This window comes from Schistocerca gregaria, chromosome 2 (genome assembly GCF_023897955.1).
Source record: "Schistocerca gregaria isolate iqSchGreg1 chromosome 2, iqSchGreg1.2, whole genome shotgun sequence".
Taxonomy (NCBI): domain Eukaryota; kingdom Metazoa; phylum Arthropoda; class Insecta; order Orthoptera; family Acrididae; genus Schistocerca; species Schistocerca gregaria.
In genome coordinates, this window is record NC_064921.1 from 644,927,643 (window position 1) to 644,946,094 (window position 18,452).

Sequence of the window (18,452 nt, forward strand, 5' to 3'; positions counted from 1 at the left end):
AATAACCTGACCAGTGCTTTCCTCTCCCGCAACTATCCTGCAGACCTTGTCCACAAACAAATCTCCCGAGCAATACATTCCTCCCCGTCCAACAACAATATTCCTAGCCTCAGACCACACAGAAGCATCCCCCTTGTCACCCAATATTATCCTGGCCTCGAATACATCAATAAATTACTCCGCCAGGGATATGACTTTCTCAAGTCAACCCCTGAAATGAGATCATCCCTTGACAAAATTCTCCCCACACCACCCAGAGTTGCCTTTCGTCGTCCCCCTAACCTCCGTAACATCCTTGTTAAACCCTGCAATATTCCCAGACTACCTTCTCTACCCAGCGGTTCCTACCCCTGTAACCGACCCCGCTGCAAAACCTGCCCCATGCATCCCCCCACAACCACCTACTCCAGCCCCGCTACTAGGAAAACATACACAATTCAAGGAAGGGCCACGTGTGAGACTACACATGTCATTTATCAGCTGACATGCCTGTACTGCACAGCCTTTTACATCGGTATGACAACAACTAAACTGGCTGAGCGCATGAACGGACACAGACGAACTGTCCGCCTAGGAGATGTCCAATACCCAGTAGCGGAGCATGCCTTCCAGCATAATTCTAGGGACCTAGGAACCTGCTACACTGTACGTGCCATTTGGCTTCTCCCACCCAACACCAGTCCCTCTGAACTGCGGAGATGGGAACTTGCACTCCAGCACATCCTTTCATCCCGCCATCCCCCTGGACTAAACCTACGTTAAACAACCTCACTCCCATTTACTTTTCAGTCTTCTCCTCTTTCCGTTTCCTCTTTAGCCATTCATGCATCTTTCCATCCTACGTCTTTATACTATACACCTCTTTACTTCTGTATGCATCCTCTTTGGCTTGAAGCTGGCACAGTACCTGCAGTAGAATATCTTTGGCTTCCCTCTGACAACCATGCCTCCATCCTTGCTACCTTCCCTGTTTTCCTTTCCCTGTTGCTCCCTGACCCAAAAGATATTGGTCGTACATAAAATATATGAATGCTACAAATAAATCTATACCTTCTCTTGCTGACAATATGGGTAATGTAATGGATAATGATAAATAGAAAGCTAAAATTCTAAACCTAGCTTTCAAAAAACTCATTTACGGTAGAGGACTGCAGCACCATTCCTCCTTTCAATTACTGAACAAATGCAAGGATGGCTGACATAGCATTTAGTGTATCTGGGATAGTAAAACAGTTAAGATCCTTAGACACCAGGAAGGCATCTGGCCCAGATGTATCCACATAAGATTTTATGTTGACTATGCTACAAATATAGCACCATTCTTATCCATCATCTGTCTTATCCATCATCTATCAGTGGAACAGCGGAAAGTTCCACGAGACCGGAAGAAGGCCCAGGTCATAGCAATCTATAAAAAGGGTAGAAAATTGGATGCCCATAATTACCAGCCAATTTCACTGACACTGATTTGTTGTAGAATCATGGAACATATTTTGTGTTCAGACATAATGATCTCTCTAGAGTCTGAGAAGCACATCTGCAGAAATCAGCATGGTGTTAGGAAACAGTGGTCATGCGAGACACAACTGGCCCTCTTTGTGCATGATGTACAACAGGCTCTAGATACTGGCTGCCAGGTTGATGCCATGTTCCTCGACTTTTCAAAGGCGTTCGACTCAGTGCCGCACTGTCACTTGCTCCAAAAAGTGCGTGCTTACTGCCTATCTGATGACATATGTGGTTGGATAGAAAGTTTTGTAACAGAAAGAGAGTAGTATGTTGTCCTGAAAGGGGAGACTTGAACAGACTGAAGTGTAACATTAGATGTACCCCAGGGCAGTGTAATAGGTCTGTTGCTTTTTACGATTTACATAAACAATCTGGTTGATGGTACTGACAGTGGCATTAGACTGTTTGCTGATGATGCAGTAATCTGCAGGAAAGTAGTATCACATGAAAGTTGTGATCAAATCAATGAGGATTTGCAGCAAATAAATGTGTGGTCTAATAACCGGCAGTTATCTCTCAATATTAGTAAGTGTAACCTACTTGAATATAAAAAAGTAAGAATCCCCATTAATGTACGAGTACAAAACAAATGCCCAGTCTTTGGAAGTGGTAACATCTGTCAAGTATCTGAGTGTGACCGTTCGAATGATCTCAAATGGAACGATCAAATTACACAAGTAACGGGTCAGGTGAACTCTAGACTGTGATTTATTGGTAGAATCCTGAAACAATGCAGTCCCTAAAAAAAGGAAATTGATTACAATACTTTAGTTTGTCCAGTCTTTGTGTGTTGTTCATCGGTATGGGATCCTTACCAGTTGGGTCTGATTCAGGAGACTGAAAAGGTCCAAAAGAAGAGCGGCAAGATTCATGAATGGTACATTTAGCCATTGCAAGAACATTACAAATCTCATAGAAAGTTTGAAGTGGGACACACTGGCAGATAGACAACACGCTAAATGGAAGGGGCTGCTCACTAAATTCCAAAATCCAATCTTCGTCAAGGATGTACAGCATTATTACCACCAACTTTCAATACAAGGGAAATTAGAGCTCATACTGAGGTGTTCAGACAGTCGTTTTTCCCTCACACGATCTGTGAGAGGAACAGAGGGGAACAAAAAAATATGACTTTGGTGCAAATAGTGCCCTCTGCCACACACCGCTTGGTGGCTAGTGGAGTATATATGTAGATGTAGAAAATTTTAGCTGCTTAAGACACATATGAAAAAACAATATCTACCACAAGTGTGCCATCATTGTAACAGAATGGGGAAAGATCTGGCTTCATACTCTGAGACTGCATGTTTGCTTCTTGAATTTCTGCAAAGATGGAAGAAGAAAGGCTCTGAGTGTATTGCTGAAGTTTAGTCAAACCCACCAGCTGCTGGTACCACAATACCATAGTAGTATGTTGCTAGAGGACCCAAAAGAAGATAGCACAGCCCATTGCCAAAATACAGATGAGTTGTACCATTAAGTTTTGACTGCCTTAGAAGTATGTGAGTTACTGTGGTGGAGATATTTCGTGAATACCAGAACTGCAGAGATGCACCAGCAAAGAAATAAAAAATGAATTACACAACTTTATTTGTTTGAGATGATGGTTAAAACTTTATGGCTACAGTTCATACATTCATGAGCAACTGAGTCAGACACAAGTGATGCGTTGGAGAGTGTAAGTCCCCTTTTTGACATTGTGAAGTAAATAGATCTATGATAGATTCTGCAAGACTGGGACTAAGCATCCTGACCTGGAAGTTTACTAGTGTACTAACTGTTGAGCTTTACATGTTGGTGTTTACTGACAGTTGAATCCTAACCATCAACTGAAAAATGCTGGGTGCTTATTGCTAGTTTAGTGCTTATCACCAATTTGAAAATGGTGTGATGAAAGCCAACACTGATCATAAGATGTGCGTGTATTGACAAGTAGTTACCAACTGCCTAAGGCATTCTGTGTGACACATGTATGAAGAAGGACATGATATGCAAATAACAAAACAGTAAAATAATAAGTTATTACATTTTATACATATTAACATAAAAAAAGAAAAAGTAAAACATACTAAAATAAAATTGGTAGTGAAGTTATCTTGATTAACTATTAGCTGCCTAATCAGAAAGGGCTAAATTGTAGGCATTATTATATCATGTGGAAGCTGCATACTTGATGTCAGTTTTCTCCAATCATAGTAACACTTTTTTAAGGCACTATTCTCCAAACCTAGTCTGCTCTCAGATTTCCTACTATGATATTCTCTCACACACCTAATCTTCTGACTATGCCCAAGAACCAGCTGCAAAGGAGCACTCCCCTCCCATTACCCAGTACCATACCTGACCTGAACAACTGAACGATATCCTTCACTTGGACTTCGATTTCTTATCACCACACTCATAAATGAGGAACATCCCATTAACAATCCTTCCCACACTTTTCAAAATGTTATTTTGAGCCTCACCCAGTCTAAAAAATACCCTTAATGCAACTGTACCCCAGACCCACTGCCAATATCTTGCCACTTCAGTGATATCGCTATGAAAGATTCAGGTACAAGATCTGTCTTGGAAATCCACTCTTCAGCTTATCCTACTCCCATCTTATCAGTCTTATATTGTCCTATAGAAGACAGGGCCACATTAAAGTAGTAATCTCATGATCAGTGACATGTGTACACCTGAAAGAACAGCCACTGTCAAACTGGCCAAGAGCATAGGTCACCACCAGACAACACACTTCACTTCATTGGCTGCTTCACAACTCTTCTAAGAATTACATAGATGTGAACTGTACTTCCTGAACATCCTCCAATACCAGGCAAGGTGGCGCAGTGGTTAGCACACTCAACTCGCATTCAGGAGGACGATGGTTCAATCCCGCGTTCGGCCATACTGACTGAGGTTTTCCGTGATTTCCCTAAATTGCTTCAGGCAAATGCCGGGATGATTCGTTTAACAGGACACAGCCGACTTCCTCCCCCATCCATCCCTAATCTGAAGAGACCGAAGACCTCACTGTTTGGTCTCTTCTCCCAAATCAACCCAACCCATCTATTCTAGCCCCACACCCACCACCACACCTTCTGTTTGATCCTAATCTCACTCATCCTGGACCCACATTCTCTTCCCTGTAGTTTTCCCATTCTCTTTTCTGTCACCCCTTCCCAATCCACTTACTGACATAACTTGCTCACTGGTGCAGATGCCCATGATGCATTTATTCCCATACTTCTGGTAACCTTCTCATCTGCATTCTAATCCTGCACATCTGCTGCCTATTCCTATTCCAGACGTAATCAATCCCAACCCTTCTTACTCCCCACCTACTTTCTTCTGTAGCCCATTCTACCCAACACAGTCAGTCAACATCTCTCTCTCTCTCTCTCTCTCCATCTCCATCCCTCCCTCCCTCTCTTTGTGTGTGTGTGTGTGTGTGTGTGTGTGTGTGTGTGTGTGTGTGTGTGCGCGCGCGTGCGTACGTGCGTGTGTGCGCACTCGTTTCCTCTAAAATAAAAAAAAAACTTGTTTATGTCCCCATCAATAACTCCATGCCTCTAGGGAGATGTTACCTGTACTCGTTAAGTTATAGAAAAATAATTTAGCCTTCTGGAAGTAAATCTTTATTTGCCAATGCAGTGTCCATACAGAAAAGTGTGTGTTACATGCATTACAAATTAGTAGACTTTCTTCCAGGAGGAAAATAATTACATAAAAAATTAATAGGGATCAGTAGTTTTACTCAGTAAACTAGCTGAGTTGCAGGTAGGCACAACAACATAACTTCAAACAAAGCTACCAACCAACCTGATGACCAAAAGCTTTGTTTGACACTCGTTTTATTGTGCCTATCTGTGAATGAGCATCTCCACTGCATGCTGCAGTAGCAGTTAACTTTTCATATTGTCACGACTCCATCCTGGATTTTCCATTGTTAGTTTTACTCAGTTCAATTTATTCCCACTCACTCATAGTATTAGTATCCCATACTGCAATTCTCACTGATAATTCAAGTGATAAACACTGTGTCTTTGTCAAAGTAATGTCTCCAGTGTTGTTTGTAAACAAACTTTTGCAGCACAGTAACAAATTAAAACATGCTATTGCTGTCTACAGTATTACTGATGGTTTCTGTGCCTTTGTGCACCCAGCTCAATCATTAATTAAGACCAAAACATTTATCATGATCTTTTATTTACCCCTTTTGTTGTTATATGTCTGCAATTTTAATTTGAAAAGCTATTAGAGACTTTACAGACAACTGGGGTTCAAAAAAGTCTGATATTCTTGATCTCTACTGCAGGGTGACACTCACCATTTCACAATGAGACAGGTTGCCTCTTCATCTAACATGTTGGTATGGAATATGTGCATCAACAACATGGCAGGTCTTACTTGTTATGTGTCCTGACTGGGTTTGATTGCTATGTTCATTGATCAGAAACAACCAATGAGCTGAATATCATGTGGACTGTTCTAATGAGCCTCTATCTGATGTTCAGATCGAGAAGGAAAAAACTCATTTCAAAGACACTGCTTCTCTCACAGTATGAGCGTGTGAAATTGATCCTTGACTCAGTTGGTATCACACCCCAAAGTGCATTATGACCATTGAAATCTCCCACAAGAAGAAATGGTTAGGGGAACTGTAACTGGATGTTTACCATTATCATGTTCACTTACAGAGAAAAATACTAGTGCAACCTTCTTCTGGCACTATTTAGTCTGAAACATATACTTTTCTTTTCAACACCACAATCAAATTAATTTTAAAAAAAGGAATTTTTGAGCTTACTTCATTGCTCTTACTCCTGAATTTTCTTCTCTTCTACAAATGATAAACAATCTTTATTCTAGACTGTATGACTGATGGAAAGGTTAACATAAATGTATGGTAAAGAGTGTAAATGTTGTTACTACCTGCAAATCTTCGTTGCATATTCCACTAGCTACTTGTGGATTTACTTTAGACATAAGTGTCTCATATTAAGACTAACAAAACTGATGTTTATATCTTAAAGCAACACAGAAAAACTGAAAGTTAGCATAAAAGTGGCAGTTTTCTACAGAATACCATTTACTCCTTTCACAAAATTCTCACTTTTCTAAAAGTTTTTTTTTCTTATTATTTATATTTCAATTGCTCACATCAATTCCCTTTGATTTCTAAAGTAAACAATGCCTGTGTTAAAATTTAGTGTGATGTAAATCTTGGAAACAATTTGATAATTACTATGCTATTTCTCATTTTATAATTGCTTGGTTACAAATAATATAGATGTTTCTATTAGAACAACCCCATTTCCTAATTGTTACACACTACATAGTTGTGGTACAGCTACAGTTACTCAGTATAACAAAAGGTACCATGGTTGGCAGAGCCAGATAATGGGAGATATGGAAAGTCCAGGTTGCATATCAACACAGTTATGAAACAGATAGATTGATACTCACCATAAAGATGATACATTGAGTTGCAGACAAACATAATGAAAAGACTGTTACACACTGAGCTTTTGGGCAAAAAATATTCTTTAGAAAAGACAGGAGAAAACACACACACACACACACACACACACACACACACACACACACACACACACACACCTCATGCACACTATAGGCCTATATCTCTGACATCGATCTGTTGTAGAATTTTAGAACATGTTTTTTGCTCACGTATCATGTCATTTCTGGAAACCCAAAATTTACTCTGTAGGAGTCAACATGGATTCCGGAAACAGCGATCGTGTGAGACCCAACTCACTTTATTTGTACATGATACCCAGAAAATATTAGACACAGGCTCCCAGATAGATGCCATTTTCCTTGGCTTCCGGAATGCATTCAATACAGTTCCGCACTGTCACCTGATAAACAAAGTAAGGGCCTATAGAATATCAGACCAGCTGTGTGGCTCCGTTGAAGAGTTTTTAGCAAACAGAACACAGTATGTTGTTCTCAATGTAGAGACGTCTACAGACATTAAAGTAACCTCTGGTGTGCCACAGGGGAGTGTTATGGGACCATTGCTTTTCACAATATATATAAATGACCTAGTAGATAGTGTCGGAAGTTCCATGTGGCTTTTCGCAGATGATGTTGTAGTATACAGAAAAGTTGCAGAATTAGAAAACTGCAGTGAAATGCAGGAAGATCTGCAGCAGATAGGCACTCAGTGCAGGGAGTAGCAAATGACCCTTAACATAGACAAATGTAATATATTGCGAAGACATAGAAAGAAGGATCCTTTATTGTATGATTATAGGACAGCAGAACAAACACTGGTAGCAGTTACTTCTGTAAAATATCTGGGAGTATGCATACAGAACAATTTGAAGTGAAATGATCATATAAAATTAATTGTTGGTAAGGCGGATGCCAGGTTGAGATTCATTGTGAGAGTCCTTAGAAAATGTAGTCCATCAACAAAGGAGGTGGCTTACAAAACACTCATTCGACCTATACTTGACTATTGCTCATCAGTGTGGGATCCGTACCTGGTCAGGTTGACAGAGGAGATAGAGAAGATCTAAAGAAGAGCGGCGTGTTTCATCACAGTGTTCTCTGTTAAGTGTGATAGCATTATGGAGATGTTCAGCAAACTCAAGTGGCAGACTCTGCAAGAGAGGCGCTCTGCATTGCAGTGTAGCCTGCTATCCAGGTTTTGAGAGTGTGCATTTCTGGATGAGGTATCGAATATATTGCTTCCCCCTAATTATACCTCTCAAGGAGACCATGAATGTAAAATTAGAGAGATTCGAGTGTGCACGGAGGCTTTCCAGGAGTCGTTCTTCCTGCGAACCATACCCAACTGGAACAGGAAATGGAGGTAATGACAGTGGCATATAAAGTGCTCTCAGCCACACACCGTTGGGTGGCTTGCAGAGTATAATTGTAGATGTATATGTGACTGTTGTCTAATCAGACATATAAGTTTGCATGGCAAAATTCTGGAATGTGAACCACATTTCATATTATCATTATTGTATTTTGCCTCTGGTCACCTCTTATATCAAGGAAGAGGACAGTTGAAAACTAAATCACAAATCCATCTGCACCAGCACATGTTCCACGGGTTCTTTCTAACTTCTTGAAAATGGCATATAGAACTAACAGTTCATTATCATATTGCAGAACTATTTTGTGTTGATTTTCCAGCATACATGGGTTGGGACATTTCCAGGGGCAGATTTGGACTCCAACCACAATTTATTGGTTATGAACTGTTGATTAAAACAGAAGAAATTGCAAAAATATGGGAATTTAAGGAGGTGGGACCTGGATAAACTGAAAGAACCAGAGATTGTGGAGAGTTTCAAAGAGAGTACTAGGGAACTGTTGACAAGAACAGGGGAAAGAAATACAGTAGAAGAAGAATGGGTAGCTTTGAGAGATGAAATAGAGAAGGCAGCAGAGGATGAAGTAGGTAAAAAGATGAGGGCTAGTAGAAATCCTTGGGTAATGGCAGAGATGTTGAATTTAATTGATGAAAGAAAAAACTATAAAAATGCTATAAATGAAGGTGAAAAGGAATGCATACATCTAAAAAATGAGATCAACAGGAAGTGCAAAATGACTCAGCTGGGCTGGCTAGAGACAAATGTAAGGATGTAAACACATATATCACTAGATATAAGATAAATACAGCTTACAGGAAAATTAAAGAGACCTTTGGAGAAAAGAGAACAACCTGTATGAATATCAAGAGCTTGGATGGAAAACTAGCCCTAAGCAATGAAGGGAAAACAGAAAGGTGGAAGGCATATATAGAGGGTCTATACAAGGGTGATGTACTTGAGGGCAATATTATGGAAATGGAAGAGAACATACATGACGATGAAATGGGAGATGTTATACTGCAAGAAAAATTTGACAGAGTAAGTCGAAACAAGGCCCTGGGACTAGACAACATTTCATTAGAACTACTGATAGCTTTGGGAGAGCCAGCCATGACAAAGCTCTTCCATTTGGTGAGCAACATGAATGAGACAGGCAGAATACCTTCACACTTCAAGAAGAATATAATAATTCCAATCCCAAAGATAGCAGGTGTTGACAGTAGTGAAAATTACTGAACTATAAGTTTAATAAGTCATGGTTACAAAATACTGACATGAATTCTTTACAAACATATGGAAAACTGGTGGAAGCTGACCTCAGGGAAGATCAGTTTGGATTCCATAGAAATGTTGCAACACATGAGGCAATACAGACCCTACGACTTATCTTAGAAGATAGGTTAAGGAAAGGTAAACCCATATTTCTAGCATTTGTAGACTTAGGAAAAGCTTTTGACAATGTTGACTGGAATACTCTCTTTCAAATTCTAAGAGTGATCAGTGTAAACTACAGGCAACAAAAGGCTATTAACAATTTGTACAGAAACCAGATGGCAGTTATAAGAATCGAGGGCCATGAAAGGGAAGCAGTGATTGAGAAGGTAGTTAGACAGGGTTGAAGCCTACCCCCAATTTTATTCAACCTCTAGACTGAGTACTACTACAGTAGTACAAGTTTATAAGCCAACTAGCTATGCATGACGAAGAAATTGAAGAAATGTATGATGAAATAAAAGAAATCATTAAGATAATGAAGGGAGATGAAAATTTAATAGTCATGGGTGACTGGAATTCGGTAGTTGGAAAAGGGAGAAAAGGAAACGTAGTAGGTGAATATGGATTGGGTCTAAGAAATGAAAGAGGAAGCCGCCTGGTAGAATTTTGCACAGAGCATAACTTAATCATAGCTAACTCTTGGTTTAAGAATCATGGAAGAAGGTTGCACACATGGAAGAACCCTGGAGATACTAAAAGGTATCAGATAGATTATATAATGGTAAGACAGAGATTTAGGAACCAGGTTTTAAATTGTAAGACATTTCCAGTGGCAGATGTGGAGTCTAACCACAATCTATTGGTTATGAACTGTAGATTAAAACTGAAGAAACTGCAAAAAGGTGGGAATTTAAGGAGATGGGACCGGATAAACTGAAAGAACCAGAGGTTGTACAGAGTTTCAGGGAGAGCATAAGGGAACAATTGACAGGAATGTGGGAAAGAAATACAGTAGAAGAAGAATGGGTAGCTTTGAGGGATGAAGTAGTGAAGGCAGCAGTGGATCAAGTAGGTAAAAAGATGAGGGCTAGCAGAAATCCTTGGGTAACAGAAGTAATATTGAATTTAATTGATGAAAGGAGAAAATATAAAAATGCAATAAATGAAGCAGGCAAAAAGGAATGCAAACGTCTGAAAAATGAGATCGACAGGAAGCGTAAAATGGCTAAGCAGGGATGGCTAGAGGACAAATGTAAGGATGTAGAAGCTTAGCTCACTAGGGGTAAGATAGATACTGCCTACAGGAAAATTAAAGAGACCTTTGGAGATAAGAGAACCATTTGTATGAACATCAAGATCTCAGATGGAAATCCAGTTCTAAGCAAAGAAGGGAAAGCAGAAAGGTGGAAGGAGTATATAGAGGGTCTATACAAGGGTAATGTACTTGAGGACAATATTATGGAAATGGAAGAGAATGTAGATGAAGATGAAATGGGAGATACGATACTGCGTGAAGAGTTTGACAGAGCACTGAAAGACCTGAGTCGAAATAAGGCCCCCGGAGTAGACAACATTCCACTGGAACTACTGACGGCCTTGGGAGAGCCAGTCCTGACAAAACTCTACCATCTGGTGAGCAAGATGTATGAAACAGGTGAAATACCCTCAGACTTCAAGAAGAATATAATAATTCCAATCCCAAAGAAAGCAGGTGTTGACAGATGTGAAAATTACCAAACAATCAGATTAATAAGCCACAGCTGCAAAATACTAACATGAATTCTTCACAGACGAATGGAAAAACTAGTAGATGCCGACCTCGGGGAAGATCAATACTGACCTTACGACTTATCTTAGAAGAAAGAATAAGGAAAGGCAAACCTACGTTTGTAGCATTTGTAGACTTAGAGAAAGCTTTTGACAATGTTGACTGGAATACTCTCTTTCAAATTCTAAAGGTGGCATGGGTAAAATACAGGGAGCGAAAGGCTATTTACAATTTGTGCAGAAACCAGATGGCAGTTATAAGAGTTGAGGGACATGAAAGGGAAGCAGTGGTTGGGAAGGGAGTAAGACAGGGTTGTAGCCTCTCACCGATGTTATTCAATCTGTATATTGAGCAACCAGTGAAGGACACAAAAGATAAATTCGGAGTAGGTATTAAAATCCATGGAGAAGAAATAAAAACTCTGAGGTTCGCTGATGACATTGTTATTCTGTCAGAGACAGCAAAGGACCTGGAAGAGCAGCTGAGTAGAATGGATAGTGTCTTGAAAGGGGGATGAAAGATGAACATTAACAAAAGCAAAATGAGGATGAAGGGAATGTAGTGTAATTAAATCCAGCAATGATGAAGGAATTAAATTAGGAAATAAGACACTCAAAGTAGTAAACAAGTTTTGCTATTTGGGGATCAAAATAACTGATGGTGGTTGAAATAGAGAGGATATAAAATGTAGATTGGCTATGGCAAGGAAAATGTTTCTGAAAAGAGAGAAATTTGTTAACATTGGGTAAGATTTAATTGTAATGAAGTCTTTTCTGAAAGTATTTGTATGGAGTGTAGCCATGTATGGAAGTGAAACATGAACGATAACTAGTTTAGACAAGAAGAGAATAGTAGCTTTCAAAATGTGGTGCTACAGAAGAATACTGAAGATTAGGTGGGTAGATCACATACCTAATGAGGAGGTTCTGAATGGAATTGGGGAGAAGAGGAATTTGTGTCACAACTTGACTAGAAGAAGCGATCGGTTGGTAGGACATGTTCTGAGGCATCAAGGGACCACGAATTTAGTATTGGAGGGAAACGTGAAGGTTAACAATGTGGAAGACCAAGAGATGAATACGGATGCATTTAACCATTTGTTAATGTCTATTTATTTCAAACTGTTTAAAATTTTAAATAATAATAGGCGTCCCTCTTGATCATGCATATAAAAGCAGCTAACCATAAAGCATACTTCAGTTTTATAATAATAACACAACCAGTCACCTATAGCAGACAGATGCATGGAGTGCCATAACACTTACCGGTTAAGATTATTCACACTATCTTCCAAGCACTAGCTCTTTTTCCAGCAATAGTACACACATTCACATACACAACCCTACAGACACCCAAAAGCACAACCCTGTGCCTGAAAAATAGCTAGTGCTAAAAAATGCTTTTTCCTATTGTTACTGTGCTGCACGGAAATACGCTATAGCTTAGTGGTTGTCCTTTTGTTTTGTGTACTTTAGTTTTATGTAGAAATGTGTATCTTTGTTCAGCTACCTATCACTTTTAAAGTGAAGGAAGTTAGAAATATTGTACTTAAAATGTTAAGTAAATAATAACCTCACTCAGTGAACTGTTGCACCAAAAATTTACCAAATAGATATGATAAACAGAACAATGGGATTAAGAAAATTATTGAATTGTCATACAGACTCTCTCTAAAAGAGAGAAGAAAGGGAGAGAGGGAGAGAGAGAGAGAGAGAGAGAGAGAGAGTTGGGGGGGGAAGGGGTGTATTTTCACATGTTTGATATGAAGTTTTCTGTTCGTTTGTGTATGGTATTCTCACCTACACATGACATTTTTAAGGCTTTTTTTTGTATATGTCAAAGTTGGGAATTTTGTATTACATAGAAAATTCAGAATTTGGTACAGTTAACTTTATTTACCATTTCATATTTGCTTTGTTTGTAAAGGAAAAGGCCATTTAATGTAAAAGAAGGAAAAATGTGACAATAAAGTTTCTTTAATTCTAAGACTGAAGAAATGATTTTAGCTTTTATAGCAGTGATAGTTTTCAGGTTATTATCTTCACTTCAAGAGAGAATTTGGAGAATGGGAGCAGATCAGTATACCAGCACATGAAACAAGCTATACTGTCAGGGGTCTACAGTGTGGAACGAGACACCAGCTCTATCTTCAGGCATTCAATCAACTAGGGAAAAGTTCTCCGACACCAATTGTGTCTCTACACACTCAAGGAGCTGGTATGTTATCTTCTCAAACTACTCTGATTATTGAATATGAGTGTTTTTCAAGAAGAATAGATACCCACTTCAGGCAAACACACATTTCTTAAAATGTCTCCACATAATTAATTAAAGCATCATGTGGTTTCAACCTGTTGGTCTTCTTTTGAATCTGACTTCATCTCCAAAAGCATTGAAGTTTGATGTGTCCAAAATGGATTCCATGTCCCAGATCCTAGATCTTAACAGATGAAGTATCTCACACTAGTAAACATACAAGTTGGTACTCTTAACAGTCTACAAGTCAAAGACAGCAAATTTTTTAAGCTCCATTATGCACCATGGGGATTTTTGAACAAGACTTTTCTAAAATAATTGTAAAGTCATTTTAAGTGGGGACTTTAATTTTGATTTTCATAAGAATCAAGAATTTGTAAGCTTTGGTTTATGCTCTGTAGCAACACTCCCAACAGAGACAAAAGGTCACACTAAAACTACACTTAAATACTTGTTTCAAAGTTATTGTTCTTCAGTTAGTTACATAATGAAATAATATTAAAATGTCTGCTTGAGCTGGACAGCATGTTAATGAGTGTGAAACATCCTGTCAAGTTAAGTCTACTTAAATATATCCCATTGTTTTGAATCTAGTTTCTCATCAAGACCGGTGAATATAGATTATAACAGAAATGGGTATAAAAGAATCTTAATATTAAACCAAAACACTGTGTGCCACAAACAAAGGTGATAAAATGAGAACCATTTTTCTGAATTAAACTGTGGAGCAGCTGGAGAGGTAATATCAGAATGAGACCACAGACACCGATATTCAATTAACATTTTTATAGTCAATAAAAGTTTTCTTGGTTTGTGACCACATTGTCAAAATGTAAAACTATCAACAATTCAGTCACTTTTGTAAGTGACCTTTTTCAGGGTGTTTTTGTTCACTGCTGAAACTTTGTTTCTTACATACCTGTAGATGTGGCTGTTATCTGAATCTGATGGGCCAGTAAGGATGAAGGGGAGGGATGTTAGAAGTTCTTTATTGATGTTTTTATTATTACTTTTCATTGGTGGAAACCCAATGTTTTGATTAGTGTTTGAATTACTGCTACCCATTGGTGGTAATTGACGAATGGAAAACCAGGCAGCAGTTGTAATGTGGCACTGTTTTCCTGTTTTCTAGCACTGACTAAGGTGTGGCAGTACTCTATGTACCTGCAGCTGCTGTGGTCTTCTGCGTCATGAGCTGTCATCCCATAATGCTGTTATTGCTGGCAGCTAAGATGTCGGAAGTCGGTACCCATCTTCTCTGATCATGTTGGCAGTTCGCTTGGCTATTTCTATTACCTTTCTAATCTTTCTCCTGAAAGTAAGAGGCTGCTTCACCAGTATGTGACCTTCACCAAAATCAATCTGTTTGCTGCACTCATCTTGGTGTTCTGCTACTGCTGACTTGGTGTATTTTCTTTGTGTTTTTTCTTTTGTGTTTAGATATCTGTGTGCTAACAGGTCACCTGGTCTTGCCTACATACGCTAATCCACATCCGCACCTAATTTTGTAAACTCCTGGAACATTTAGTTTGTCAACTACACCTTTCGCTGTGTGAAGAACATTTTTCATTCTGTTGCTGCTTCAGAAAATTGGCAGATAATTTTGCATATCCGTTCAATGACACCTTGTACATATGGTAGCAGAGCGATGTTTCTTCGACATATTGACAATATGATCACAAGCCCAGAAAAATTTTATTAACTGTGACAATGGGCGCAGAAGCCTATGTTTATATTTAACCAAACTATATGGGCAGGTAGTCTATGGAAACATCAGGTAGTTGGAAACGCTGTGATTAAGAAGAGGTAAACTGCTGAATGATGTTGCTTTTTTGAAGAGATGCATGGACACCAGTGTAGTGTCAAAATTCTTAAGGCTGACATCCCATGCAAAATTGAACAAGATGAAGAATATCTGTGTACAAGCCAGCAAGGTTTTGTTATGGGAAAGGATCCGCCACATTCAAGAAAGTCTCAACACAAACAACAGGAAAGTTTGCCAACTGCACCTCTTCCTTGTTGGAAAGCTAGACATGTATGACAGGGAGAAGGTTGACACGTTAATCTTTCAACAGGCCACAAGGTTGAGTGATAGCACTGCCATCCATCAGATGAGGAGTTCGACAAACTTCAGCAGAAAACCACCGAGGAAGGACTAATGCTGGACACACGACAAATGGTGGTTAACCTCTACAGCCACGTATTTAGCGAGGCAGCCATACAAATTCTGGCTAAAGGGATGAATTTTGTAGTTGCACCAAAACGAGTTCCAAAAGAAGATATCATTGAATCTGTTGAGGCTTCGATTCATCATCTACCACAAGCTGAGGCAGAGAAGATTAGACAAGAAATGGTATGGGTTTTGACTCTCGCAAAGCCTCCCAAAACAAAATATCAGAAAGGAGGAACATCATGCTATTGCAGAACTGAAGAACAGCTCTCATTTAGTAATAATATGAGCAGACAAGGGAAATGTGCCTAATGTGTTGGACACTGAAGATTATAGCAAAAGAGAGGAGGATCTCCTGAATGAACCCATTTATAAGAAGCTTAAGGGAGATCCAACAGCCAAGATAATTAAATCAATGCAAGCACTGCTAAAGCAACCTAGAATGAATTTTGACATGGCCAGAAGACTTATCCCACAGGCAGACTTATTCCACAGGCACCACGGATATCTGGTGTGAAGATTCATAAAGAGACCATTCCTTTATGACTGACTGTGGGCACCATTAATTCACCAATGTACAGTCTAGCAAAGGAATTGGTCCCAAAGCTCCAACATTTTGTGAGTCACACAAAGGACTTCACCAATTTTATAGAACTTTTAAATGTAAAGTATATCTTAGCCACAAAGCTGACAGTTAGCTTCGGTGTGAAGTTTTTATTCAGGAATACACCCATACATGACACCACAAACATCTTAGAGCAACGCATGACAATCGATATCTATGATATAGCCTGCCGATGTTTAACGACCACCTATTTCAAATCATCACGCTATGAGGAAGAAATCCACCCTGCACCCTTGAACCAAGAGGGCTCACATGATCAGCGATAAGGAACATCTAAAGTGTGAACTACAAAACCTCAAGTCCATTTTTGGTGCCAATGGTTATGGGATGAAACTAATAGAAAAAGCTATGGCAACAAAGAATGAAGGCAATAGAGGAGAGCAGAAGGAAGCACGAAACATAGCTTTATTACCATATGTTCTAGGTGTCACTGATCAGGTGGGCAAAATTCTCAAACGAGCAGGCATCAAGGTAATTTACTGAAGCTGCAATAGAATAAAAGATGCTCTTCCCACAATGAAACATACAGTTGACAAACTACATGCTCCTGGATATCTGAACACAAAAGACATATCTGACTAAGACAACACACCAAATCAGCAGTGGCAGAACACCAGGGTGAGTGCGGCAACCAGATTGATTTTGGTGAAGCTCATGTACTGGCAAAACAGCCTCTTCCTTTCAAGAAGAAGATTAGAGAGGAAATAGACACAGCCAAGCGACTTGCCAACATGAACAGAGAAGATGGGTACTGACTTCCGATATCTCGGCTGCCAGCAATAACAGCGTTACAGGATGACAGCTCACATGGAGCAATACACACAGGCATGTGGGAGACTGCTGTGGCCACAGATATATAGAGTACCAGCGCCTCAGCCAGTGCTAGAAAGCAGGGAAAAAACACAATGTCATGACTACTGCCTGGTTTTCCATTCACCAATTCCCACCAACCACAAGCAGTAGTGCAAAAACCAATCAAAATGTCTGGTTTCCACCCATGAAAATAAATAAGAAAAACACCAATAAAGAACTTCTAACATCCCTACCCTTCATCTTTACCAGCCTACCAGAATTAGATAACATCTACATCTGCTGGTATATAAGAAACAAAGTTTCAGCAGTGAACAAAAGCACCCTGAAGAAGGTCACTTGCACTAGTGACCGAAACGTTGGCAATTTTACATATTGACAATCCAGTCACAAACACACAAGAAAATTTACTGACTGTGACAATGGCTGTAGAAGCCTACATTAATATTAAACATTTTTATGTTAAAGCATCATGAATAGCCAAAGAAAAGAGATGTTATGCACTTCGGCAGTTATTCTTCATGATGGCAGATAGTACAGTGACTACAAATAATCAATAATGTACAGACTTCACTAGATTTACAAAGGTAGACCCTCTAGGTAGCAGTATATACATTAAGAACACTTGAAGGATACAAGTAAACAAATAATAAAATCATTAAATCACAGAAAATAGTAATTTTCTGGTCATGATGGTGTGGCAGCAAAGTACTGAAAATCTTTGCTAGCTTAAATTAACCCATATTTAGCTAAATATGTGAGCAGTAAATGACACACAGTGACTTGATGCCTGCTCATTTGAGAATTTAACCCACCTGATCAGTGACACCTAGAACATATGGTAATAAAGCTATGTTTCGTGCTTCCTTCTCCTCTTCTCTATTGTCTTCATTCTTTGTGACCCCACGCTGAAGAAATGTACAATAGTAATGCTCACATAAAAAAGTTGCCTTTTGTTACATAACAACATGTCATTTCCTTTCCAGACAGTAGTGTGTGATAAAACAGGTTAGCAGGAAAATCAGTGCAGAACTTGAAATATCAGAAGAGTTTTACAGTACCCAAGTATTTCATTCTGAGTATGAGATGTTCTTATTTGAGTGCCTCTATTGCTTGTAGATTTATTCTGTGAAAACATTTGGAACTTGTTAAAGAATCAAACATTTTCCTCAGATCAGTATCAAATTGGATTTCCTTTTGTGACACCTTGAAACATCTTGGCAATGCAATTTCATCTACTATGCAGTGAATACTACA

The 18,452-nt window shown here is 39.1% G+C and overlaps 1 protein-coding gene across 1 annotated transcript in view; it reads left to right on the forward strand.

Annotated features, from left to right (window-relative positions):
* LOC126335916 (Down syndrome cell adhesion molecule-like protein Dscam2) overlaps nt 1–18,452 on the forward strand; it is a 217,596-nt gene that overhangs the window by 163,587 nt on the left and 35,557 nt on the right. Inside the window, exon 18 of the mRNA XM_049999389.1 lies at nt 13,366–13,551. Within this exon, the coding sequence (XP_049855346.1) occupies nt 13,366–13,551 (186 nt within the window). The remainder of the gene's footprint in view (nt 1–13,365; nt 13,552–18,452) is intronic.